Source organism: Falco rusticolus, chromosome 2 (assembly GCF_015220075.1).
Source record: "Falco rusticolus isolate bFalRus1 chromosome 2, bFalRus1.pri, whole genome shotgun sequence".
In the NCBI taxonomy this organism is placed as follows: Eukaryota; Metazoa; Chordata; class Aves; order Falconiformes; family Falconidae; genus Falco; species Falco rusticolus.
In genome coordinates, this window is record NC_051188.1 from 72,821,760 (window position 1) to 72,849,101 (window position 27,342).

The following is a 27,342-nucleotide window of genomic DNA, read 5'->3' on the forward strand; positions in this document are numbered from 1 at the left end:
TGCCTCCCCTTTCTGTGTTTTATTGGTTCCCAGTAGTAATTCTTAACTCAAGTAATGAATCAGGTTTGGTTTTTTTTTTTCTTCCCCTTTGTGAAATAACTTAACAGAAAATCCATGGTCTGCTGTACCTTAAATGTTTTCTCTAACAGCTGACACAGTAATAGGCATTGTGGATAAATCACTGTAGGAAAGAAAACTGGATGGGTAAAAGATGTTCACAGCTAACTTTATTTATTGCTTATAAAAATTGTGTGTTTTTTTTGCTTCGCTGCAGTAAGACATGGCAGTTATTTTACTTAGGTTCATGTATTCTGCTTGAACACATATTTATCTGTTATTTATATATAGCCAACAACATTTTGTTCACTAACTTCCATTTTCCAAGGACCATCTGACAAACCGTAACAAGTATTATTCGGAAAAATGGGGTAAAAAGCTTTACTTGTATGATATAAGAAACTTGGTAATTTTCTGAAGGTTAATTCAGATGCCATCCAGTGATGTCCATGTGTTCGAGGTCCACAGCTTATATCCAACAACATTAAAAATTCAGTGCTGTTCTTGCACTTGCTGACAGAATGAAGCCCAAAACTCTTACTGTTTTCAAACGTAAATTCTTCAGAAACAATGTCCATTTCTAAAATGTGTCAAAAACATCAACTGGGGAAGAAATATACTCTTCAACACCCAGACTAACAGGTCATTAACTTCATTCCACATCCTCTTAAAAAGAGATCAGTTTCTTTCCTAGAAAAGGATGCATCTTCATGGCATAAAAATCTTACTGTTGGGAAAGAGGTTTTTGTATTTGCCAAAAGCAGAACTGCTGATTATCACCTTCACCTTGGCTGTGCCATCTTCAGGCATGACTTCTACTTCCTGAACTGCCGCTTCTTTATAGAGCCAACTGTAAAAGTAAAAGCAATTAGCATCTTGAAAGTATGACACTGCATAAGATGTGATCTTTGTTTTAGGTCACCATGTTCCAATTGAGGTCATTTAACACTTGAAAGGCTAAGTGTTCCACTTAACTTTTTATTTACTACTTGCTGTAGGGTATAATCTTTTCATACACCTTTCAGATTTGTGTTTTTATCAGAAATCTGGCTCCAGGAGCAGTGGCATAGTCTTTCAGGAATTATGCTCTATTGTACCAACACAGAGAACTCTATGAAGGACACTTTCAGCAGCAGACTTCAGGGTATCTAATGGAGGTATTTTTTCTCAATGGGTCAGAAAACTTTGATAATTATCCCTGTAATTCTTAATGCAGGTTAAAATTAAAATGATATGATTTGGACATTAAGACATGCAAGACTAAGAGTTTCATATTTCTCCAAGTCCTTTATAGAATTAAAAATTATTTACCTTAGCTGAGGTCCCTCTAAGTTGACGCTGACTGTCAGAATCTTCTTCCCTGTTGCTGTCAAAATTTTTTTCTCTATTTCTTCTTTCAGCTCTTCTAAACCATGTCCATGTAGAGCAGAAATGGCTAAAGCGTTTTCTTCAGTGGGTTTATACCTGAAAGGTTAACAATTGCTCATACACTTGCTCGTGAAGACGAGGTTGTGAAAATATTCCATGGATAATTGAACTGTCTTACTTTATACTAGCACCTTCCTACAGAGGCCATCTCTCTTATGACTTTTGTAGTTAAAAGATAATTCTTTTTAAGACCATAGCTACATGTGCAAAAGATTGAGTAACATTATTAAATGTATTTAGAAGTGTGAGAGCTCTTTTCTAGACTAAGCGTAACAAGCTTTCAGAACATAAGACCTGTAAGTACACTTAGCATCTTCTGCTTGCCTTTCTATCAAATCCACTTTGTTATGAACTTCTACCATTGAGTCCAGTAAATGGCTGGGAATATTAAGATTCTTCAGAACTGACAGAACGGTTGCTTTCTGGAGGATGGTTTCTGGATGAGTAATATCCCTCACATGAACGATCAGATCCTAGAAAGCATCAGTACACAAGACAGTTACTTAATGAAACAGCAGTTACCAGGTAGTAGAGATTTTATACTATTTTTTGTATTGCTAATTCATGTAAGATACTTTCCTATCCATTAGATAATACATTGGCAGGTTAACACTGTAAAATGAACTACAAAACCAGGTTTTTTTGCACTGTGCTGGCAGAAAAAACGTAGCCGTTTAGTCTTTCACTTCACAGTGAGTACAAATTGTCTCCAATGTCTGTGTGGATGCAGCTTTACACTGTGCTACAACACAGGAAACTAATAAGAAAATGATTATAAAAATACATTTCTGTTTATTACATGCTGGCTGCATCACATCACAATCACCCTCTTTTAGTGCTACAGGAAACTTAAGTTAAAAACAGGTAATTCCAGAGGCTTTATTTAATTTTTAATTCTCAAGAAAGGTAGCCTCAACTTACTCAGATGCACTGTTCAGGTTTTCAGATATTTAATCAGCAAAATCTGATTTATCTGGTTTATGTATCGTGGACAAGGACACACATACTGCAAATAAACTCTGAAATCTTCTTATCTCTAAGTTCTGTATAATTTCAAGTCTCAGAAAAATGGCTTATGGTAAGATATTTACCTCATTATCTTAGAAGATTCCTATAGTCAGTCAGCTACTTCACTAAGAACAGCATACCAATTAACTTTCCCTTCTCTGAAAGGGTGAAGATTATCTGAAAGGAAATCCATTTGATTTCTCAATTTTTATAGTCAACAACTTACAGAGTAAGCCACTTCTTCTAATGTAGCCGAAAAGGACTCAACCAGATTATGTGGAAGATCAGTCAGAAACCCAATGGTGTCAATATAAATAACTGCCATATGCGAAGGAAGATAGCCAGCATGGGCTGTAATATCAAGAGTGGCAAACAGCTGATCTCTGGGTTGAAGTCCTGCTTCCCCAGTCAAGGCTTTGATTAAGGTAGTTTTTCCTAATTAAAGAAAAAAAGGACAAGATTTTAATGGCTTGTCTCATGTAAAAATCTAATTTGCAAGGCTCAGGTGAGTTGTATGATGTAACAGATCTTTTCATATCCATTTCACCAATTTAAATCTAGCCTATGATTAGGTATCTATATGATGTTAGGAAATCCAAACACAAGTCTTTACTTTTATAACTTTGACTTGGATTTAAGGCCACATCTAGAAGCTATGCTGTGAAATCATAAAATGATCAAAGACTGAGCTGACCTGCAAAGCGACCTACCCACACCTCTCACCTCTAAGACCATCTGAAGAGCACTGCTGTGACAGCACCAGGAAGCACACACATTTGCACTCCTCAGTGCTTCTGTTACCAAATAAAACAATTCAACACTTACTTGTTAAATCCAACAGTAAACAGAAGCACTAATAATATGTAGCTTATTAGGTTTATGCTGTTATTGGGTGCTTCCTTATGAACATAACACTGAGACATTAATTTACCTCAATGAGTATTTCACAGAATTTAGTCATTGAAGTGCTCAGTATATACCCCAGTTAAAGTATTTCGATTATGTGCACAAAACTGTAATATATATACACATTTTGTTGATTCTCCAATTTTAAAAGTATGGAGGTAAGACTTTAAGAAAAACATATGGTGTAATCCAAATCTTTGAGTGTATAACTGGTAACAAAATTAGTGCAAGGTAAGTTTGTTTTTATAAAGATGATGACTCAGAAAATGAAATGGTCTTAACATAATGTAACCTGAAAAAAGTGTCTAGCCCAAAGTCTATTTATGCCTTGTGTATGAATTTACTTGTATAAGCTCTAAAAAAAAAGGAAAAAAGTGTTTAGCTTTTTTTAGATTCTTTTATAAACACATCTCAGAACACTATATGTCAATCAATGAAAAGCTACAGTACTTAAGCACGTTTCTCAGATCAACTGCCAACTCTCCCTAATTCTCCTCCAATGCCTCAAGCCTTCACAGCAACCTAAACACCCACACACTTTTACTTACACATACTCTATCCATTCTCAATCAAGTAATAGAGATTCATATACGGGAACACTAACAGTACAGTCCTCAGCAGTATATGTAAAATATTTTTAGTGCAATAGGTGCTAGGCATTTCTCCAAAATGTGCTCAAGACTGGAAAAAAAAATTAATACAAATATAACTACAACAAGCATAATTTGCTTTCCTAACTATATCCTAATTGACATACATTCATTACACAATTTAAAAAATAATTAAAATACAAAGCCTATTCACACTGAAGTAAGATTCTGGCTAGAGTTTCTAATTAGAAATTACATAATGTAAGATCTTTTGTGTTACGACTTCCTGAGTTTTTGCTTACCACAATTAGTATAGCCCATTACTGAGATAATGGGAAACTCGCGTTTTCTGCGCTGAGTTCTAAGTAAAGACCTTTTTCTTCTTAGTTTCTCCAGGGCATTCCTAATTTTAAGTTCTTTCTCCTTCAAGATACGATTCTGTGTCTCCATGAATGTTTCACCTGAAAAATACAAATGAATAATTGGCAGATTAGCCTACAAAAGGAAGAGTAAGCCAAGTGATATTGTGCATTTGGAAATCAAGTGAGTTGGCACTAGGGCATATGAAGTTATAAATAAGCAACCAAACCCATGTATTCTTGCCTAAGAGTCAAAGTGGTAAGTAGTTAACAAAACATATGCTAAGCATTCTAGAATAACCACGTACACTCATGATAAACCCCTCTGGCAGCAATTAGTCTGTCCACAGCCACTTATTGACTCAGTACAGACTAAAACTTTATTATTTAGGTTACCTTCCAATAAATCTTTGTACATTCAATTAATTAGATGCAGAACACAAACAGTTTTTTCCTCTTGGCCTCCTCCAAATAAAGTAAGATGCAACAGAATTTGTTTAAAGGCTACTGAGAAAAAAAATCCTGTAATTCATGAGAATATTTAGACTTTACCTGAGCCCATGATGTATCTCGATCCACCTCTTTGCTGATCTAGCTGAGACACCTCATTTTTCAGATTTGATCTGGCAATGGAGTAACAGTTAATTAGAAGCGATTTACTTTAATCAAGCTATCCTAAAAAGCCTAATCAAGCTATCCTAAAAAGCCTAACAAATGTGAAGCAGGAGTAATATTCTAACAGTACAAATAAAAACACTAAATGACAGAGCTCTAAATATAACACGGTCATGTTAAGAAGCCTGGTGAAAAAAATCCATATCTTCCTGGCTCCTCAATTGTGGAGCATGCAACAATCTTAGCAAATTATAACCGCTATTCTGAAATGTCAGAGCCAAAGATGCCTCTGATAAATCCATGCAACTCACACCATCTGCCATGTACAAATATTTCTATGCCACTTAATGTAGAAATGTGGAAAATTAAGATACAAATTAATGCCTTTAATCTTCCTTGTTTATAGCCTTCCTTACTAAACCCACCAATAATATATATGGGATACACATATCCAATTCCTATATATCTTCCACATTAAAAAGAACGGAGACTTTTAATGAAAAATATCTTTTGTAAGGTTATCTATTGAACACTTCCGGGTTTTGCCTGTTAGCACTGCAGAAGCTTGAACAAAGACATAGCAAGTATTTCTACGATCTAATCAATCATTGAACATACTATGCAAGCACTGGAACAATGTTATTTTTCTTTACAGTACACTATTACCATTTCTGTTAAAGAAAACAGTCACTAAAATATATCAATATCAGTATGTGGTTTGCGGAGCTTGAGGTACCTGAGGAGTGGAATTTCAGCCAACGCTATCTGAAGTTTTGCTTCTTTGGTCCGGGCATTACAACGAAAAATGTGAAGTACAACAGTGTATCTGTCAAAGACTTTCACGCCCCAGGCATCTTCTAGTTCTTTCTTTAGCCATGCAAGACAAAATAACCTATATGTCTTCTGTCCCGCACAGTAACAGCAGATCAGTTCTGACACAGCACTACAATTAGCTGATGGACACCTGAACTCAAGAGGATCTCAGGATTCCATTTCAATGGATGGGCAACAATTATAAGCACGCAAAGGCAAAATTTGGTTGACCACAAAGAAAAGCGATAAAGAGAGTTTAGAAGATAGAACTTCATGTCTAGGGCCATCAACAGTGTTAAATTGCTCTTAAGATCTAGATTTGTGAAATTTTCTTAAACAAATATAGTACTGAAAGAACTCATACTATAAATTAAGGAATAAATATTAGGAAATCAAAATCAAACATTTTCAACTTCCCTTTCATCAATACATTGAAGTGCCTGACATAACTATCAGAGCTATTTACCATCTCTGTTCATTTTATAATCAGAGAGAGCATTCAAAACTACCAACAAAGCATTGTTTGCTTGCAGAGTTTGTAGGCACTTTACACCCCACATGATGCTGTACATGCAAAAAACCCCTAAGTATTTATTTCAGTTTGTCTAAGCATTTCAATATATAGTTCATGCACCAATTGTTTTACTGCCATGTTAAAAAAAAGTGAAGCATGTTCCCTCAGTGTAATCCATCCATTTACAATGTGGTTTCTTTTTAACGGTTGGGCATGAAAGTTTAAATATTTGATACATTCAAGTATAAGCTTGTTCTAAAATTGCACCTCATATTCAAAATAAAACACAGTATCCACAGAACTCTAGGACATAAATACACGATCCATATAGGTATAGAAACTTGTGAATATAGCTAATCTGAAATGCTGACATTCTTTGCAACAAAAGCTGTGTTATCACCTCTGTTTTGTAAAAGAGACCTTCAGTAACTTTTCTAACATTTTAAGCAGGGCCAGTGGGAAATACAGGAGCAGAGTCTATACCAAATGGCTACCAGGCTGCTGGAAAACTCCAGGCATGAGAGCTTGAAACACATATATCAACTGGACAAATGTAATAGGAATTAAGTTTCCTTTCAACAACACTCAGTCCAGACGGCTTCATATATTACCATTTGCAAGTTCAGAGTCATAACTGACCCTACTTCTCACAACATAAACAGCTTCCAAATAATAAAAGTGTAAAGAATATGATTTGGTATCTTACTGAATTACCTTTGTTAGTGAAGATATTCTTTCCACATTCAAGAAGACAGCTGTCACGTGGGGCAATTTTTTAATCTTTTCTAAAAGATGGATAACCATTGCAAAATACAGTGTTAAATGTCAAATCTCTTTTTAAAATTCACAGATTATAACATGATTTTCCAGTGAGCAGAATGCTCATAAATATCAAATGGCATCACATTCTCTCTGTTCACAGTTGTAATTGCACTAATTTAGTACTATGTCAAGAACACCTGCCAGTTTCACTTATGTCAATCACATAAACATTGGGATTAAGTTGCCTCACACATTTTCAGTGAGCAGGGGTTATTTCTCTCTTGCTTTTGTAACCTTAAAATATTCTTTGAAGACTGTTTGCAAACCTGTATGATGGATTAAAAAAGCTGTCACTCTCTTCAGCTTTCATACCTATCCTTACACAGTTCAGCCACAGAAGTCTTCCATTCATAATCATGCACTGCTAAAAAAATCTCAGTCCTTACCTGTCAAAATCTGAAAGTTTCCTTTGCCAAAAATAAATTTCTTGTCAGGATTTTTTGTAGGAATAATTATTTTCTCTAAAACTGTCCAGTTCTGAAGTGTATCTACAAGAGCAACAGCTTCAGCAATCTGTAATTCAGCTTTAGGAACACACACACAAAAGAAAAAAAAATATTGTAATATACCATCATTAACTTTGTTCAGATTTCCAATAACTGGTATGTGCATAACAGAGAGACTAAGCTACACTGAAATTCTACTATGGTATTGATTTCAACCGCCAGCACCAGGAGCAAAATGTCTTACTGCTAATCAGAGCAACAAAACTTCTAGTTTGATGCAACTTTCTCACACAAAGCATCTTTCTGCCAGTAAAAATTATTTCCTTGCTTGTTGATTTAGAAGAATTTTTATTTGCATTGTCAGCAAAGAAATTACCAAGCTTTTTGCCTCAACAAGTGAAATGAGTAACTAGCTGGAAAATAAACTGTTATTTCAGATGAGCACAAACCCATGTGATTAATTCCTTGCTGTTTTGTGGCAATATTTAAAGCAGGAGTCCTCAAACTACGGCCCACGGGCCGGATATGGCCCCCAGGGTCCTCAATCCGGCCCCCGGTATTTACAGAAGCCCCCCACCCCATCCCTGCCAGGGGTTGGGGGGGGATACCAAGCAGCCGCAGATGACTGCCTGCCACTGCATCCACGCGCTGGCACCGTTTAAAAAGTTCGAGGACCCCTGCTTTAAAGGATTACTAATACAGCTTATCCAGCTGCTAACTTCACTGCAACTCATTCATAAAGGACCTACACTGATTTATGACTTGCTAAAACCAGCATATTCCAATCCTGTATTCTGGTTCATCAAGTTTGGTTTTTTTTTTTTTTTTTTTCAAACATCTACATGGCAAAGCATTGGTTTTTGAGGACTTGAAATCATGAAGACTACACCAGCATAATATCAGATCAGTAGATCTAGTTTCAATTTGCCAAACTTTCCCCCTTTTCGTAACACATTTGTCAAGTTTCTCTGGATAGCAAAACATGATTTGTGTATTAAATAGATTACCTTGGTCCAAAAGGTAATATATTTCTAAAGATAACCATGATCCTCTTTCTCCTCATACTGTTAGTGTTGCTTGTAAAATGCACAGATTTCCTGTTGCACCTGTGGTGTTTCAACAAGCACTCCAAAACATTTGTTCAGACTTCAGGCTCTTCATCTGGAGGGCCTAAATAAATGGAAAGGGATCTCTGCTATTCTTCTGTATGCCTGGACAGAAAGGTGCCTTCATACTTATTTTTCAGTTGTAAAATGGAGTGCTTATGTAAATTCTGAAAAAGTTACAAACTTCACTCTGCAACGTGGTAATTTTTTATGATTAGCAGCACTAATAAAACTAAATGAGATTTAGGTTCATGGCATAATAAATACATACACGGTAGTTACTGTTGCGTTCAAACTGTCTACAAAAAGCTAACTTACAAGATGCTCTGTTCTTTCTGTCACAACTTTGTAATTAAGAGAAGTGTTTGGAGAATCACGAAGTCACGTTCATCCTGTATCTTAATTGTACATAATTAATAAACCTATACTAGCTAGCTACAAGGAATTCTGAGAGAAATCTGAAAGCAACGCTAACCAAGGTCCTTACAGAGGAATTACTGGTGACTGCATCGCTAAGTAACTGCACACAGGCACTTCTTCAAGCCCACGGGAGGACTTACACAGGACCTCACCTTCACTGCGCTCTCTTTTCTAGACAGGAGGGAGTTCCTGCTCCTTCAGCCAGCTCCTTCGCAGGCCTAAGGCCGCAGGGCTCCCGCCTGCCCGGCTGGGCCGCAGGGCTGAGGGCTGAACGCCATTACCCTGCGGCTCCCAAGGAAACCCGGCCGTGTCCTTACAGCAGCCCCAACACCCCGCGCCGAGCCGTTCTGCTGCCCAAGCCCGGTCAGCGAGACACACGGGTCAGAGCACGGGGCTGCCAAGCCCGAGCGCACACCGCCTCGTAACGGGTCATCAGAGAACAAACACGGCGGCCTAGAGCGCTCCTCTGAGCCTGCTCCTCGCCACCGCCCAGCCATCACGCAGCCTTACCGCCGTTAGACCGGGGCCACCTCACGCTACCGGCACCAACGCCCTGCCCGCCACCCCGCGGGCCGCGGGGCTCTAGCGCAGAGGGAAGCCCAGAAGCTAGGCGGGCGGGGGGCGGGCGGGGTGTGGCGGCTGGCTGCCGGGACCCGGGGGGTCGGGGCGGGGGTGTTACCGGCCGGCAGCCCGGCGCCGCCACGCACCCGAGGTGAGCGGCGACTTCTTCGGGCCCCACTTGACAGCCGGGTGCACCACGGCCACGCGCTGCACGCCGGGCCCCAGCGCCAGCGGGGAGGGGCCCAGCAGCTCCTCCACACCCTCCTCGTCTTCATCCTCATCCTCATCGAGCTCATCCACCACCTCCTCCTCCTCCTCGCTGGCCCCCGCCACCCCCTTCCGCCACCCTCCGCCGCCCGCCCGCGGTGGCCCGCCTCTGCCCGGCGGCCGCTGGGGAGCCCGCAGGCGAACGACGGCGCTGAGCGGGCGGGTGCACAACGGCCCGGCGCGGCAGCGGGCCCCGCCGAGAGCCGCCGCCGCCCGCCAGCAGCGCAGCAGCAGCGACTGCGAGAGGCGGCCGGGCCCCATCACGCGGCTGCTGGCAGCGCCTCGCCAGCCCCGCCACGGGAGAGGCTGCGGGGAGAGGCCGCCGCGGGGCCCGCCCCTCCGCCCTCGCCCCGGCCGCTACGGAAGCCCCACGGCGCCGCAGCCCCGCCCACCGGTCCGCTAGTGGACCACGTGACAGCGATCCCGCCTCTGATAGGCCGGGCGGCGCCCGGGGCCGGCCGTGATTGATGCGGGGCCGGAGCCGGAGCCAGGGCCCCTGCGGCGGGGGGCGGTGTGGGCGCGCGCACGGCCCTGCGTAGCGGCATCCGCGGGGCAGGTGAGTGGCGCGCGCGGCCGCCGTCGCGCTCCCCGCCTGGGCCGCGGCCGCCGCCTCCCCCCCAGCCGCGGCAGCGAGCGCCTCCGCGGCCGGCCCGCCGCCGCACGGCTGCGCGCGTGTCTGTGCGGGTGGCTGGGGGTCCCGGGCCGGCCCGCCGCCTGGTCACGTCACCTCCCGGCGGCGGCGCCCCTGAGGCGGCCGGCCTGTGCGGGGCGCGGTGCTGCCGGCGTCCCGGCGCTAGCCCGAGGGGCGGCGGGTGCGGGCCCTGCGGCCCTGGCGGCTCTGGCGGCCGGCGGCTTTGTACGCGCTGGCTCTTCGGCGCTCCCGCCAGGTGCAGCGCTCCCGCCCCCCGGTTCTCCTCTTCGAATTAATTTTTTTCTCGAAGTTGCATCCCCTTCTGCGACTTGGAGTTGCGGGGGACTTTCCTGTTTGAAGGGAGCTGCCTAGAATTAACTCGCTTTGTTTTCTTTTCTTGACAGTTTTTGGCTGCTGCTTCGCCCGCAAGAGCCAAAGCTTTGTTAGGTTTCTAACACCACCGATCTCGGTGAAGTTTCCTCGGGAGCGGTGCCGGTGATGTTAGCCTGCTGTCTGTGCTGCTGAAATAATGCAGCAGAAATGATAGCCGAGCCCAACGCAGCCACCCACCTTCCCGGCCGAAAGTAAGACGTGGCACAGGTTGCCGGTAACATTTTTTTGGTAAATGGGTGCTGCCCCTTGAGTTTGTGCCCTGCAGATACTGGGGCAGTCTGCAATGTGTTATTTTGGATGGGAGGGGGGGAAAATAGGATTTGGTGGGCACTATGTCTTGTTACTAATGTCTTCATTTTATTCCCTTTTATGTGTTGTTTAGCATTTTCTTAAATGTAGTAGTTTATGCTGATTGACAGAGAGCCTTACAAGCTTTTCTGTGCCTTATTCGCTACGGTGCAAATGAACCTACTTTGGGAAAAAAAAAAGGCAAATTCATAGCCAACTTGTGTTCACTTTAGTGGTGAGTTTGGGGATGCTGAGGGGGAGGAGTGCTAAGTAATCTGTAGCCTCCCGATTTGCACTAAAGGGAGCATTGCTTCTTTGTAGCTGTTTTTATCAGAGATGCATCAAGCCTCCTCTTTTTCGTGATGTATTTTTTCAGTCATCAGTTGAGATGATCTATAAACCAAATTTGTTCATGTCATTGCTTACAGAATGGGATTTAGAAGCTCTATCTCTACTAGAGCAGATACAAAAAAATAAAAGGTAAAGCATTTGGGCATATCTTGTCTAGTTTCAAAGAGTGAAGCTTCTTAGGTGTCCAGTGTGGCATGCTTTGAACTTATTGCAGCCCAATATTTTTTGATCTTACCACCTTCTGAAAAAGTCTGCTACAGGTCTTTTGCTTTGTTAAGCTTTAACAAAAGCTGAGAGATGTGTTCCTCATAGTCTGTGATGACATCTAATAGAGCTTCCCATATGTCCTTTCTGGTTATGTTTCATCTGAGGCCAGCCTCTTGGTTTCAGAAGTGTCAGGAAGGCACCTGGCAGTTGTTTAGCTGAGATTTTTATGTTGCTTCTAAAACATGAAGCAGTTTTGTTGAAATTTACAATTTTAAGAATCTACAGGTAGTAGATCCAGTAACATAGAATAATTGTTCCTCTTGTTCCTCTTACACAGCTAGTGTAATATGTTATCTCTTTGTTAAAGAAAGAGCTTTTTTTTTTTTTAAGTGTGAATCATTAAATCTGCTCCAAATCTTTATTAAGATGAGAAAATGGAATTTGGAAATTCTCACGGTAGTAGTCTGTTTGAAGACTAGACAAAGGACTTTACTTCCTTCCTACTTCAAGTGTTTGTATCTTATCAGTAATACTTCAGGTGCTAGTGAAAGGACTATATAGTGGCAGGAATGCGAGATAGAAATGCATCTGAGCCATGTGGAACAGGGTATAAAGGTGAAAGTTAGCATGAGATAGGAATGGAATTCTGCCTGTGATTTCTTACTGATTGCTGGTGGAAACAAAGTAAATGGCTGAAAACGGTTACCAGTGCGTGCGGCAGTGAATTTAGGTATGCAAAAATACTCAGTATGGTGTAGAGTAACAGAGGGGAGCAAAAAGAAAAACAACCTAGTTCAAAATTTGTCAAACCTACTGTTGAACTTCTATAGTTGAAAAGATGTTACATGTATGAGGATCACTGCAGAAGTCATCACATGTTATCCTCAACTAGGTACAGTGGTTCCTATTTTGCTCAAGAAGATAAGAGGATGTTCTTTTAACAGGTTCTTCAACAGAAACTTAGCTGTGCAAATAAAAACTCCATTGAAATACCTTGTTAAGTTTGTAAGTGGTTTCATGGGGTTCAGTTTCTTGGCTGTGGTCTAGTTCCTGCAAATGTTTAAGTACCTGCCTTATGAATAGCCTTACTGGAAACATCAGTATTAAAACAAAAACAAACAAACAAAGAAATGTGAGTATTTGTAGTATCTAGGTTTAAAAAGTATCTTACTTTTGTGTAGGTTGTCTGTTGTAGCACGGTGTGTCTTGTGACATTGCTACGTGCTGTGGTGCACTGAGAACCAAAACAATTCAGAACCTGAATGGCTTTTTAATGTTAGTATTTAGTGCTTAGTTACATTTGTTGAGTGTTTAAGACAGATGTTTAGTGCATGTGTGAAAGTTACGCTGACTGGTTTCATCACAGAGAGGTTGTTTTACTTGGCATTGTTAGCTCAACATGAGGAAGCTGTATGTATATCACCAGTCTTCTCATTCTTGCAGGTTTTGCTGAGCTTTGGTAAGCATGTGCTGTTTCATATACCAGGCATTCACTTACTTTGAGTCCCTTTTGCTACAGGTACATGTTGCCTGGCATAAGCTGACAAAGTAGGTGGCACAGGACCAGTAGATACCATCTGTGGTGCCATCCTTCAGGATGTTCTTGGGAAAAAGATGCATGAGTTAAAGCTTCAAAGACATAGATTCTAGACAGACATACTAAAAGCAGTACATGATCAGTACTTGACTGTACTATCCTGCAGCAGGTCTGATTTTTTTTTTTATTACTTAAATGTTTTAGTTCAACTTGGACTCAATTGTAGTTGCTGTAATCAAATGCAGTGCATTTATTTTTGCTATGGGATGGAGCAAGTTGCTAAATAGTACAAGCAAACAATTCAGGAAAGTTGTTTGAGAGTGTGTTGAGGATTATGTTGAGGTATAGTGCAGAAACAGGTAACGCACATTGCCAGAATGTTGGCTGGCATCTGAGTTACAGTTCTAGTGAAACAATGCAAGTAAGAACTTGTTAGTCCAGCCCCATAATGTTGAATTCTGCTTTGAAATCAAGAGTGAAAGGATTTAATCACACAGGAGAAGCAGCTCCTTGAGAAACATGTTTGGATTCTTTTTGTTTATTTGTGGTCTGTAGAAGAATCTGTGAAGAGCTAACTGGCATCAGAAAAGTGATAGATACTGCTGTTTCTCGCTGCTTGTTCTTTTCAACTAGGAAGTCTCTGGTGGTGCTTGAGATACTTAATCTCTGTGGCTTGCAATTACAAATCAAAGAAAACACTTGAAGTCTTCTGCAAACTGTTGCTTATTGCATACTGACTCAGTGGTGGACTATATAGTTCATCCCTTTTTTTTTTTTTTTTTTTTTCTTCCCTGTAACATGCAGAAGTGCAGACAGCTAATGTAAGGATTGGTTTATCTTGAAATATTTTCTTGGTTTCCATCTGTCAAACACTGTGCTGTGTTTTGAACTTTTCTATGACAAGACGTTAATTTAATTTAACTTTCATGGGACTTTTTTCTGTAGGGAAGTTCAGTATTTGTATAACTTGTATTTAGCAATTTGATATCTTTTTATAGAATTTCATATTTATATAGGATTTTTATAGGAGGTTTTGGAAGCCTAATTCGTCATATAGTGAGGTGTCCCAACAGGTCAAAAAAGTACGTAGAGTTGTGTTTAAATAAAAACTTCTGTCTGCTTTCAGTAACAAAATAACATCAGGACCTTGGTCCTGTAGTTGATGCTGTTCATCCTCAGGATTTGCTTTGCAGAGGCAGTGTCTGAAACAGTCTCGGGAAGAACATCAACCACAGTGCTTATCTGGCATTGATAAACCTAGCTGAAGTTGAGCTGGCTCTGCATTCATAGTTAATTCTCCATCTGGGTTCGTGAACACTGGATATTGGAGAGCTGACTATCTGACAGTGTAATACACTGCTTTTTTTAGTTCATAAAGTGTTCACTTGTGTTAGTACACTCTCTTGTTGCAACAGTATCACGAAAATAAAAGTGACTGTATAGTCTCATATTTACTTTCTTTTTGTGCCTTCTTATAGTACAAGTCTCAACTGGCTTCATGTCCTGGCCACAGTAGTTTAAAAGGAGGCCATAGCAGCCAGCTACCAGTACTGGACCTGCTGCACAAGTGGGATCCAGCTCGTCCGCCCAAACATGACCTTTGGCAAAGCATATTGTTAGCATTGGGAATGATGAAAAGTGGCATGATTTCATTGCAGATAAATGTATGGCTTCAGATCTCCCAGAAGGTGCATTTTTATTTATAAAATTATTCCTTTGTTGTATTAGCAATGACCTGCAAATGAAATTTCTTATGTGTCTTTTTTTCTTCAGCATGTTTTATAGACAAAGTAGAACAGTTTCTTCCTCTCATTTTAAATTGTAGACCCACCAAATGTTATTGCCTTGTTTTGTTTAGAGCACCCACGAACTGAACGAATACCTGTGTTATTGATTTATGGTGCAAAGCTCTTAAGTCAACAAAGGCTGCCTTAAGTCAACATCAGCTTTCCGGTTCATTTACTTACTTTCTACTTCCTTGATATCTTTGATTGTTTTGCTAGTTTTCTAATTATCTGTATACCTTACAGGAAAGCCAATAGTTTCAAAAAGGCCCTAAATTTCTGTTGTACTTTTAGTTGTTTGGCTTTTAGTAACAAAATGACAAAACTTCCAAATGATTCACTAAAAATATTAAAATACATTTATATGCTTTTATTTTCTTTTGTTGTTTGTATTGAAGTGTGTAGTTCTGTGTTCTCACTGCTAATCCCAATGTGTTTGTTACACTTCAGAGAGAATGCTGTTCATGATGAGACTGTGCCCGAGTCTGCTGTGCAGAATGGCAGCTGTGTGAGAAATGGCAACCTGAAAACACCAGTAAGTTGTGGGGTTTTTTTGTAAAAATAATTAAATTATGGAGTTTATCTTCTGTCTCGTTCAGTTGTTACAAAATTGAGTATTACATAAAACAATCACAATACAGCACATGTAAAATCTAGTCACTGGATACAGCTTGACCCCCAAATTCCACTGGCATCAGAGCCTCAAGGCTAGCTTTTGAACAGTCTGTTCATTTCAGTGTGTGCTCTTCCTTAGCTGTGTGTTGTGTGCAGCTGGTGTTAGTTTGCAGGTTGTGTGTTTACCCTGTGAGTGAAAAGATGTGGGAGAGTTGCTGTGCTTGCTGTCTGTTCTTCAGAAATTATAGCTGTCACTGAAAAATGCCTTCTGGGTAGCATGCAACTAACTGCTCAGAAGCTTCTTGGCTCTTATACCTTCCTATGCTCATCACTCATTGCTGAGAAAATGTTCAAACTGGTAAATCCTTTCTTTCATCCCCTTCTAGTACAGTAATGTTTGATAATGCTTTATCCTTGAAGATTAAGAGTTAGTGCCCTGGGGAGATTATTGCCATGAGAGTAAAATAAAACTTGTTAGGGGATAATTCAAGTATCTGTGAATGGCTGTTACATGTTGCATTTTTTCACATACTTTCTTTGCTTGACTCATTTCAGAGAGAGAAACGGAAGGTCCGAGAACAGTGTGAAAACATAAGGAGGAATTCTTCCAGTAGAAGAAGAGTGAGCCAGCTGCAGAATGGCGAAGTGGTTGAGGCAGTTACGTTGTTTGAAGTGGTTAGCATGGGGAAGCGGGCCATGCAGGTATTTCTAGTTCTGAATTCTGAGAATTGGCAGAGGGAAAAGGGATAAACAGTGGTCGTTTCAGTTATTTATACTCTGGAGCATTGAAATTTTGTTCTGTTTTGGCATAGGTGAGCAAGAAACAAGTTTGATTGGAAAACTGTTATGAGCATGGCTCTTAAAAAGCATGCATCTTCAAGAAATTAATGGAAAAGTAGCTGTCAGATATTTAAAAAGAGGAAGGAAATATGTACCGAAACCAGTGTTCCTAAATCAATGTCTTCAACATACAAAAGGAGAATTATTTTAAAAAATACAGAAAAGGTTCATCAGTAGAAATTTTTTGTTGCTCAGGATTCTGAAAATTGGGGCTTCCCCCCCCCCTCCCGAACTTACCTTTTGGTATTTGTCTTTTACCTTCATTCCAATGCAGTTTGACAGCAGTTTGAAGGATAGTCAGGTTCCCTGTGCATCGATATAGTTACCAACTTTATTCAGTGTGAGGAAGCCTACCTCCTCATACTCTGAGCATATATGTATATTATGCTCGTATATGTGTATGAGGGATTAAAATCAGGAGCCCCAGATATTTTTATACAGAGTTAATACAAGTCTCCAGTATGCAGTTCCTCTAAGCAAGGTGTGTGTCTGCACACATGAGAAATACGTTTACATTTTGGATGCAAGACCTTAGTTTTTAAAAGATGCTTGTGTGGATGGACTTTTGCCATGCTACAGCTGTGGTAACTTATTCAGGGAGCTCTGCTAAGCTCAGTTTCTGCTTTGCAAAGCATGATGTGAAGGACTTGGAAAGGCAACAGCTTGAGTCCAGGCTGCTGCTGCTAGAATTCATTAGACATGTGTGGCACTACAGGTGGGTTGAAGCCTGAATGGCTTGTCCCAGCAGGCCTGTGTCACATAGACAGGGCTGTACTGACCTAGAAATTAAATCTGGAGTTGTTTTTTAGTTTAAGTGTAGTATGTGAACTGTTTCAGCCTACTGCACAAACTGGGTGCTAGTGAAGACGATAATTCCCAGGGACAATTGCTGCTATTAATTTAATACTAATTATTAGATGGTACAGAGGTTAAATGTGTGTGTGGGGTTGGGTTGTTTTTTTTTTTATTTTAAAAATGAAACTATTACTGCAGTGCTGTCAAGAAGTCAGGAGGACGATGTTTTGGGTTTTGTGTATTAAATTTATTAAAACTGTGGTTATTTTCCCTGTTAACAGGGAGCAAAGCATCTGTGGATGACAACACTGCGTAGAGCAGAACCTGTGAATAAGCAGTTCAAGACTTCATTTTGCTCCAGAAGGAGTCTTTTGCATGTGCTGTTAGAAATGGAACTAAATGGTGTGGAGTTTATTCTAATTTTTGTAATTCAGTGGAGATGGAACTGTGTTAGTTTGTGTCTTTATGTTGGATGTTGTCAGTGGAGTACAGCATGCTGTGTTCAGCTCCTGGCTAATGAGTTTCTTTTAATCTGTTCTAGTCTGTAGTAGATGACTGGGTTGAAGCTTATAAACAGGACAGGAACGTGGCACTTCTAGATCTGATCAACTTCTTCATTCAGTGCTCAGGCTGCCAAGGTAATTTACCTCGTTAGTAGCCTTTTCCATTGTCTGTATGTGAGAGTAGTCTGAAGTGTGCTTTCTGAAATGTAATTATTCTCTCCAGCAAATCATGTACTTACAATCTGTGTAAGACAAACTCCAGATGGGCAGAGCTAATAGTAAAGCAAGCTGCTGGTTACATTTGTTCACTCTGTGTTTACAGTTGTATTTTTTTTTTTTTTTTTGAAATTGAAAGAAATACAACAGAGTTGTATGTGAACATGGTTTGCAAGGTCAGGTTTCTTGAAGTGGCATGTCAGATTGCTTTGCAGAATTCCCACATAGGGAAGATGGTTTTGATGACCATGCTGATTAAAATCCTATGCTTCAATTGCCATTTATTTGGTAATTTCCTAGTATCTTTTGTTTTGCTAGTATCACTGTTTGAAAATAAGCAACTAGAGAATTAAACTCCCTGCTTTGGTGGCTAGAAAAACAGTCTCTTGCCTTGTTGCCTTTACTTTTACCAGAGGGTCGTGAAGCTGTCTATTTCATAACAAACACTGAGACACAGTGACTTTTGGGGACAGCTTGCTAGCGAAATGCTTCAGGATGTCAAGTAAGCATTTAAGAAGTCTGCTCTGTTAGTTTGAAACTTCTCTGTGTATCTAAGCAGTTAAAATGTACCTTCTATACTTCAGATTTTTTTTTTCCAGGTCTTTGGCTAATATGCCTTTTCTTATGGGAAATGTTTTGGGAGTCTTTGACTAGCAGTGGGCAGAATTTTAGTAGATCCTTGAAGTAAATGAATGGACAGAGAAAATAGTCATGCCAGACGGGCACAGGGTAGATTTCTCTAATGTGAATTTCAGTTCTGTTTCACCACTTTTTTTCTAGTATGAATGGATTTATGTGTTTCCCTATGTATATGTTGCCCCTACCAGTGTAAATGGAAATAAGAGTCCCACTTTTCTGGTGTTTCTAAATTAAAACGAAATCTTTACTGTGGTTTGGACTTTGTTAATGTAATGAGGTTGTTGGTAATTGTTTTTTTGTGTAAAACATTTCTAGGCATGGTAACAGCAGAGATGTTTCAAAGTTTGCACAAGAAGGATGTAATGCAAAAAATGACAGAGACCTTTGATGAGGTAGGCACAGCTTTGACTTTGCATGCCTTTCTCATGTAAACAACAGGCTCTACTTAATAATCAACCTGGACAGAGTTCCTGCTGCTTCTCAGGAGCTGTGTCCCACTACCTTAATTTAGGAAAATAATTCTATTTTTCACAAAAGAAACTTGGTGTTGTAATGACCTATTTTAGCAGCAGCAGGATTTTTTTTTTTGTAAGTCACCTTTATTTTTCAGAGTTTTATTAGGGCTATCTAACTGCAGTCTTCCTGAATCTGGCTTTCTCTTAGGAGTTCTTTTGATAGTGACTTAATATTGAGGTAAATATAACCTGGCATTGCAGCAGGTAAATGGTTCCTTTGGTATTTCATTGATAGGTCCTTTTAAAAATACTGTTGTGGATTAATGATGAGCTAATTCAAAGATATGTTTTAGATGATAGTTTATTTGAATCTTTTCTTTCTGTTTTATTGACATAGTTAATTTTTATAACTGTATTTCATATGCAAGAAGATATGCATTTCTGATTTTTAGATAATTGTCAAAACAATACTGAATATATCATTTCTTGAGGATTGTTAAGAAAAATGCATAGCTTTACAATACTGTTTCTCATTTGACTGCTCCCTGACTAATTATGCTAACATCAAATTTTCTGCAGTGCTCTCAGTTGCTTCTGTGCTTTTTTCCCCCCTGTATTTGCCACCTCTGAATTGATTTGTCAAGCAGCAGCCATCAGCCTTGTTTTAATTGAGCATCTCTCAAAGACCAGCTGCTCTAGAGATTCCCACAGAGGATGAATTTGCCAACATGGTTTTCTTCATTTTAGAAGTGTAGTAGCACTTGGCCTAATTTTTGATAGAAATGGACCAATATGTGTTGGGCCATGTGAATTAGTAATCTGGTACTTCTTTCCCAACTAATTAGCCCTGAATAGCACTCATGATAGGGTAGGCACTCTGGAAAGTACAAAGATGTGATTATTGTTATCAGCCTGGATGTGTTACAGCTCTGTAACCTTTTCACCTGTCCTGGTGGGGCAAAAGAAAGCTTCTAGGGTTGCCTTAGAAGCTGTATTCCGCGTGCTATAAAAACAGTCACTTTGGTTTTGGGTCAGTGTAGTAACATGCTACTCTAGCAAAACATTTTGCTGATGGAAAAAAAGGGATGCAAAGAATAACAAGGGCTTCTATAAGTACGTCAGCCAGAAGAGGACTGTCAAAGAAAGCATACCCCCACAATGAACATGACTGGCAAACTGGGTAACAACAGATGAGGAGAAGGCTGATATACTCAACAACTGTTTTGCCTCAGTATTTACTGGCAACCTCTCCCTAGACTTCAAGTGGATGAACTGCAAGACAGGTAGGGGGGGAGTAAAGTCCTTCCCATGTAGCAGAAGATCAGACTCATGACCACCTGAGGAACCTGAACATATGTTAGTCTATAGGACCTAATGAGATGCATCTTGGAGTCCTGAGGGAATTGGCTGATGTAGCTGCCAAGCTATTCTCCATGATACATGAAAAGTCATGGAAGTCAGGTGAAGTCCCTGCTGTCTGGAAAAAAGGGAAATGTTGCTCCCCTTTTTATAAAGGGTAGAAAGGAGGACCCTGGAAACTACCATCCTGTCAGCCTCTCCTCTGAGCCTGGGAAGATCATGGAACAGATCTTCCTGGAAGCTATGCTAAGGCACATGGAGGACAGGGGGGAGATTCAAGACAGCCAGTATGGCTTGACCAAGGGCAAGTCCTGCCTGACCAGCCTAGTGGCCTTCTATGATGGAGTGGCTACATCAGTGGGCAAGGGAAGAGCTACAGATGTTGTCTGCCTGGACTTCTGGAAGGCCTTTGACATGGTCCTCCACAACATCCTTCTCTCTGAATTGGAGAGAGATGGATTTGATGGGTAGACTGTTTGGTGGATGAGGAATTGGTTGGGTGGTTGCATGCAGGGTGTGGTGGTGAACAGCTCGATGTCTAGATGGAGATTGGTGACAAGTGGTGTCCCTCAGGGGTCTGTATTAGGACCAGTATCAATGAAACAGAGTGGGATTGAGTGCACCCTTTGCAAGTTTGCAGATGACACTGAGCTGAGTGGTGCAGTTGATGTGCCTGAGGGACAGGATGTCATCCAGGGGGGCCTGGACAAGCTTGAGAAGTGAGTCCATGTGAGCCTCATGAGGTTCAACAAGGCTACATGCAAGTCTTGCACCTGGATTGGGGCAATCCCAACTATCAATATAGGCTGGAGGTTGAAGGGATTGAGAGGAGCCCTGAGGAGAAAGATCTGGGGGTACTGGCACGTGAAAAGCTGGACATTAGTTGACAATGTGTGTTCACAGCCTGGAAAGCCAACCGTATCCTGGGCTGCCTCAAAAGCAGTGTGGTCAGCAGGTCGAGGGAGGTGATTCTCCCCCTCTACTCTGCTCTCATGAGAACCCACTTGGACTACTGTGTCCGCCTCTGGGCTCCTCAGCACAGGAAGGACATGGACCTGTTGGAGTGGGTCCAGAGGAGGGCAAGGAAGATGATCAGGGGGCTGGAGCACCTCTCCTGTGGAGACAGGTTGAGAGAGTTGGGGCTGTTCAGTCTGGAGAGAAAGCTCAGGGGGGACCATATTGTGGCTTTTCAGTACTTAAAGGGGGCTTATAAGAAAGACCGGGACAAACTTTTTAGTAGGGCTGTAGGAGAATGGCTGCAGAAGCGTGGCCACAGAAACCCTAAGTATCTGCACAATCCAGGCCTGGAATTGGAATAGGCCTGGAATTAGAATTGTGCTGAAGTTGTTGTGCTGAAGTTAACAAGAAAGTGGCCTTGATCTATTCTTGAATCCCGAGACCAAGTAACTTTGTTGTACTAACAGGCCGTGGCTGTAACAAGCTGCAGCTGTTAGGGAAGACATGTGCAAGGCCAAGGGAGATAGGGAGCGGGATGGGAATAAAGGGAGTAGCAAACAGCAAGGCTAAAACATAGCTAACGCAAATAGCTGCATGGATAGAATGCTTGTTCTAATCATGATAATTAGTAGTGTGAGAGCAGTGCGTGCTTAGGGGCTAATAACCAATTATATGCTTGCTTTGGGAGCGTGGTTGTGTATTGAGGCTATATAAGAAGTGTTAGAAGCCAATAAAGATGAGCAAGATGCATAACTCATATTGAGTAATTTCTTGACTCCGGCGGACACCTCTCCCAACATAGGGCCTGTTGCAATAGGGCAAGGGGTAATGGTTTTGAACTAAAAGAGGGTAAGTTCAGACTAGACATAAGGAAGAAATTTTTTGTGATGAGGATGGTGAAACACTGGAGCAGGTTGCCCAGAGCGGTGGTAGATGCCCCATCCCGGGGAACAGTCAGGGTCAGACTGGATGAGATGAAGATGTCCCTGCTCATTGCAGGGGGGATTGGACTAGATGGCCTTTAAAGGTCCCTTCCAACCCAAACCATTCTGTGCTTCAATGAAAATACCAAGTGATAATCCTTGTGATAAACACTCAGTGTCTGTATTTTTTTTTGTATTTTTTTTCTTTAAATCTGGTGAATTCTGAAGTTCTCTTTTCTGTTTTTAGATAAACGGACTCTAAAAAACCTCCTAAGATTATTTATACAGAATTAGGTATTTTTCAAGACAATATCTGTCAGCTTGTTTAATTTAATCTTGATATGTTATGCCTAGCATTAAACCAGCACTAATATAGAAAAAAATGTCTGAAGTAACCACTTGTTAGCCATGGTTATTAGGTGATTGAAAAAATTCTAGAGGATTAAACCAATTTCTTTAAGAGTAAGAGCAAAGTAGTTTGTTATTTTAAAGTCGAGTTGTTTCTTCTTTTTGTTTCTTTTCACATGTAGTTCACTCATTGTTTTCATAAATAAAGATGGAAACGTGACAGCGATTAATTTAGTTGAGAAGTAGTGCCATATAGGACTTCCTGTGATTTCAAAGTATTTTTTGAAAACAAATGATAATAGTAGTGAAAGTAGTAATGAGAGTGGAAAATATTACCAGGTATCTGCCAGAGCACCTCATTTTGCCTTTTGATTTATGTTGTTTGTTTCTAGCATTCAGAAGATTGGAAAATTACAGGGTTATATATAGTTCTTTGCTCTTGATCATTTCAGTGACTTAACCATTGCATTACTGTTCAGTTAATTGCAACACTGTATCCTTGTACCAATCAGTGCATCCTCCCAAAATTCTCACTAGTAGTAGTGGGAGATGTTAGTGGTGGTGAGTTTGGCAAGAAATGTGAAGGGCAATGAGGGCACATGATTCTACAAATACATCAACAGCAAAAGGAAGACCAAGAAAAACATGGGCCCACTGCTAAATGAGGCAGGGGCCCTGCTGGCAAAGGACGAAGAAGAGTCTGATGTACTCAATGCTGCCTTTGCCTCTGGCTGTACTGGTAGGACCGGCTTTCAGAAATACGAGGTTCCTGAGACCAGAGGGAAGTCCAGAGCAAAGACTGCTTACCCTCCGTGGACAAGGATCAGGTTAGGGAACACCTAAATGAACTGAACATGGGTAAGACCATGTAGTCTGACAGAATGTACCCAGGAGTGCTGAGGGAGCTGGCTGGTGTCATTGCGAGACCCCTTTTGATGATCTTTAAAGGTCATATTGATTGGGAGAGATTCCGGAAGACTCAAAGCAAATGTCACCCCTGTATTCAAGAAGGGTGGGAAAGAGGGTCTGGGGAACTCCAGCTGGTCAGCCTTACCTTGATCCCTGGGAAGGTGATGAAGCAACTAATTCTGGAAATAATGTCCAAACACATGAAGGACAAGAAGGTGATCAGGAGTGGTCAGTGTGGATTTAAAAAGGAGAAATTGTGCTTAATCAACATGATGGCCTGCTATAATGAAGTGACTAGCTTGGTGGATGAGGAGAGGGCAGCAGAGTTTGTCCTGACTTCAGTAAAACTTAACGCTGTCTCCCGTATAATCTGTGCAGATAAGCTGATGAATTATCAGTTAAGTGGCCAGTGAGGCGGACTGAAAACTAGCTGAACAACTAGGCCCATGCTGAAGTGATCAGTGGCACAAAGTCCAGCTGAAGGCTAATCACTAGTGGAGTACCCCAGGGTTGATATTTAGGCTGATGCTGTTTAACATCTTTAACAATGACCTGGACAGTAGGGCAGAGTGTACTGTTAGCAAGTTTGCAGACGATAGAAAACTGAGAAGAGTAGCTGCTAGACCAGGAGGTTGGTTTGCTGTTCAGAGGGACCTCAGCTCATAAGTTCTGCAACAGGAAACCCCTATGAACCTGAGGGGGAATAACCCCATGTACCAGTACACGCTGGGAGCTGACTGGCTGGAAGGCAGCTCTGCAGGGTAGAATCTCAGTGTCTGTGTGGATGACAAGATGAACATGAGCCAGCAGTGTGCCCTTGCAGCAGAGACAGTCAACAACCCCCTGGGCTGCATTTAGGGAAAGCATTGCCCACAGGGCATGGGAGGTGATCCTTGCTCTCTGCTTGCACTAGTGAGACCACATCTGGAGTGCTGAGTCAAGTCCTGGGGTTTCTGGTATGAGAGGTGGATTTACTGGAGTGAGTCCAGCAAAGGGCCACAAAGATGATTAATGATCTTTCAAATGAGAAGAAGCTGAGAACCTTGAGCCTATTCAGTCTGGAAAGAAGTAGCTCAGAGGGATCTAATCTATGTGTAAAAATACCCAGTGGGACAGAATGAGGAAGAGGAAGCCTATTCAGTGGTGTCCGGTGAGACAGTGAGCACAAAGGCAAGCCAAGATGGGCTATAGGCACAAAGTTATGAAATTTCACCTGAATGCAAGAAAACACTTTATTATGTGGGTGGTCAAACAGTGGAACAGATTGTCCAGAGAGCTTATGGAATCTCCATATGTGAAGATACTACAAAGCTGACTGCACATGATGTCACCTGACACTGAGGGGACAGGCAGGTTCTTTTAGGGGATCCCTGGCAGAATGATGATGGCACTAGTTGTAGTTACAATTAAAGCTTTATTTTCTTAACAGGATATTATTAGTGTAGCACAGATTTTATAATGGCACAAGATTTCTACAAGTAGAATCAATATAGTAGCATAATACAGAATTTTTAATACAATTTAACTTACGATTTCTAATCACCTAAGTGATACAGAATTTGTAGTACAATTATAATACTATTTCTCATCATCTAGACCTTCTGTAGGTGGGGTCAAATCGTAATACATGGTTTGCTGTATCAAAATAACAATCATAATTTAGATTTGAAAAATCATATAAAAGAATACAAGTCAGTCCTCAGAGGAAACAGATGATGGTGGAGGTGTCCCTGCCATTGGGCAGGTCACGGGTCTCTCTGTCTAGCAGTAGCTCTTGTTCAAGTTCCCCACATAGGTCTTGCAACCACTTGATTTTATGGACTGTGCTCTGGGTGTTGTGAAGCTTCTCTTGATGGGGTTGTCACCACCACCTGGCTGGCTGGGTGCCTGGGACCTTCAAGGCCAGTAAGCAAGGGAGTAATCGGCCTGGCGCCTAGGAATCTTCAGACGGTAGGGAGGGGAAGAAGTCTGTTTTGTTTTGTCTTGGTTCACAGGACCTTCAGGGCCTGATAATGAGGGAAAGGGAACAAATACATGACCTGGTGTCTCACAGAGAATGGCTGTTTGCCCCATAAAATGGTGTTAGTCATGCTAATCACGTTAATGGTGTTGGGAACAGGGGTTACTGATCACACATGTCACTGGGCAGCCTGCTCTGGCTGACCCTGCTTGAGCAGGTGGGATTGGATTAGATGATCTCACAGAGTCCCTCTCAGTTTCTGTGAAAACTCATACTGGTGTTGGAAGCAGAGAATGGGTTTAATAGGGTCACTGAGGCATTTATTTCCTCTTTGTGGGCTGTGGTATTCCTCAGTAGAGAGACAGGCTTGACTTCAGGACCACTGCTTTTTGTTTTCCCTCTTTCTTAAACTATTCTGTTTTTCTCTCCTGCTTTTCTTCCTGTATGTGGCATTTTATTTCTTGCAATTTTTCATTCTTTTGTAGGTTTCCTTCCCTTTCCTGTTTTGTTGCTGAAATGTTTAGCAATGGAAGAGTTAAATTTGATACTGTACAGCCAGATGGGGATAGAAATACTTGTTGTGCTTCACTGATCCTAATAAGAAAGTTTGATTTTATGCCTTTTGTCTTGGAATAATTGCAGAGTTGAGGAAACATCTCTGAATCAAGTCACACTAGTGCTGAAAACATTTCTCTATAATTCAGAAAGCTTGGAATGTTTTTTTTTTTTGAGTTTGGATGTTTTACAGTATCCAGTTACTAAATGTTGGGAAGGGATATATACTTAGAATAGCTGAGGAGCCGTATCTTAGAATTAATAATGAGGATTATACCTTGTATATGTTTGCTTATAGATTTTAAAAACAAGCTGTCTCTTGTAGCAAGAAAACTCAGATTTTATATAAAAGTGTGTTTTTCTTCTATCATTAGTTATAAATTAAAAATACCGAGATGAGAAGGAACTGGATTTTGTTTAATGCATTGGATTGTATGAGCATGAGCCACCTGTATACACAATGTCTTAAGTTTTAATAGCCTTTTAAATATGATGCATGATTTGTGATGCTTTTGTCTTTACGAATTAACTGTGCCATTTCATCAAAAATCTTCTAAATTTTTGTCTCCTGCGTTACAGGAAACTGGGTTGCAGTATAAGAAATTCATGGCCTATCCTTGGATCCTGACAGTTACTTGGCCGGTGGACATGGTAGGACTCTTGTAGTTCTCTGCGATTATAGTATAGCATTTTCTGTGGCTGTATTTCCCATTTCCATGGTAGGTGAATACCTCAGAACTCGTCATCTTAAACTGTGCATTAGTGAATGGAGCTCATCATGCACTTCTGAGGTCTGCCTCATGTGATCTGTTTTAGTGCTCTGGTTTGGATGACCACACTCATGCTTTTGAAGTGTCTGTTTCTTGCTGTTGATGTCAAAGGGTGTTGTGGTTTAACCCCAGCTAGCAACTAGGTACCACACAGATGCTTGCTTAATCTGCCCCCACCTCCCTGCAGTGGGATGGGGAGGAGGACTGGAAAAAGGTACAACTCGTGGGTGGAGATGAGAGAAATTTAATAATCAAATTAAAGTAAAATATAATTAATAACAATAACAATAACAACAAGTGTAATGAAAAGGGGGGGGAGGGAGAGAGATGAATTAAACCCAAGGGAAAAAAAAAGAAGGAAAAAAACCTCAAGTGATGTACAACAGTTGCTCACC

The 27,342-nt window shown here is 41.1% G+C and overlaps 2 protein-coding genes across 12 annotated transcripts in view; one reads left to right on the forward strand and one right to left on the reverse strand.

The window, feature by feature from the left end:
- Positions 1-201: 201 nt before the first annotated feature.
- Positions 202-10,213, reverse strand: GTPBP6 (GTP binding protein 6 (putative)). Of its 2 annotated transcripts, none has more exons than XM_037376757.1 (10): positions 9,792-10,213; positions 7,499-7,636; positions 7,005-7,075; positions 5,700-5,830; positions 4,901-4,971; positions 4,292-4,450; positions 2,720-2,928; positions 1,810-1,958; positions 1,369-1,521; positions 202-907 (listed from the first exon to the last, which is right to left on the reverse strand). In XM_037376757.1, exons 1-10 carry the CDS (start codon positions 10,171-10,173, stop codon positions 766-768), a joined length of 1,605 nt encoding a protein of 534 aa, XP_037232654.1. In that variant the 5' UTR covers positions 10,174-10,213; the 3' UTR covers positions 202-765. The 2 variants fall into 2 exon arrangements, with proteins under 2 accessions (XP_037232654.1, XP_037232655.1); XM_037376758.1 differs by having other exon boundaries at positions 1,780-1,958; positions 7,499-8,728; positions 9,792-9,899.
- A 147-nt stretch (positions 10,214-10,360) lies between these two features.
- Positions 10,361-27,342, forward strand: part of LOC119142832 (cohesin subunit SA-2-like) — a 67,019-nt gene continuing 50,037 nt past the window's right edge. For 8 of the 10 annotated variants that reach the window (XR_005102444.1, XR_005102443.1, XM_037376266.1 and 5 more), the window contains exons 1-7: positions 10,361-10,468; positions 10,948-11,127; positions 15,554-15,638; positions 16,274-16,420; positions 17,895-17,991; positions 19,027-19,103; positions 26,757-26,828. Coding sequence is in view for 8 of the 10 variants with exons in the window: in XM_037376266.1 (XP_037232163.1) it covers positions 11,084-11,127; positions 15,554-15,638; positions 16,274-16,420; positions 17,895-17,991; positions 19,027-19,103; positions 26,757-26,828 (522 nt within the window). In the remaining 2 variants the exon portion in view is untranslated. Of the gene's footprint in view, positions 10,469-10,777; positions 10,800-10,947; positions 11,128-14,797; positions 15,008-15,553; positions 15,639-16,273; positions 16,421-17,894; positions 17,992-19,026; positions 19,104-26,756; positions 26,829-27,342 lie in introns of those variants that run through there. The other 2 variants (XM_037376269.1, XM_037376267.1) reach the window with 2 other exon arrangements.

Excerpts from the sequence above, each read along its gene's own strand:
- GTPBP6 (XM_037376757.1), bottom strand. The coding sequence starts at position 10,173 with ATGGGGCCCGGCCGCCTCTCGCAGTCGCTGCTGCTGCGCTGCTGGCGG. Across the intron at positions 2,929-4,291 it reads AATGGGCTATACTAATTGTG|GAAAAACTACCTTAATCAAA; the intron begins GTAAGCAAAAAC and ends TTCTTTAATTAG. Across the intron at positions 1,959-2,719 it reads TAGAAGAAGTGGCTTACTCT|GATCTGATCGTTCATGTGAG; the intron begins GTAAGTTGTTGA and ends GATGCTTTCTAG.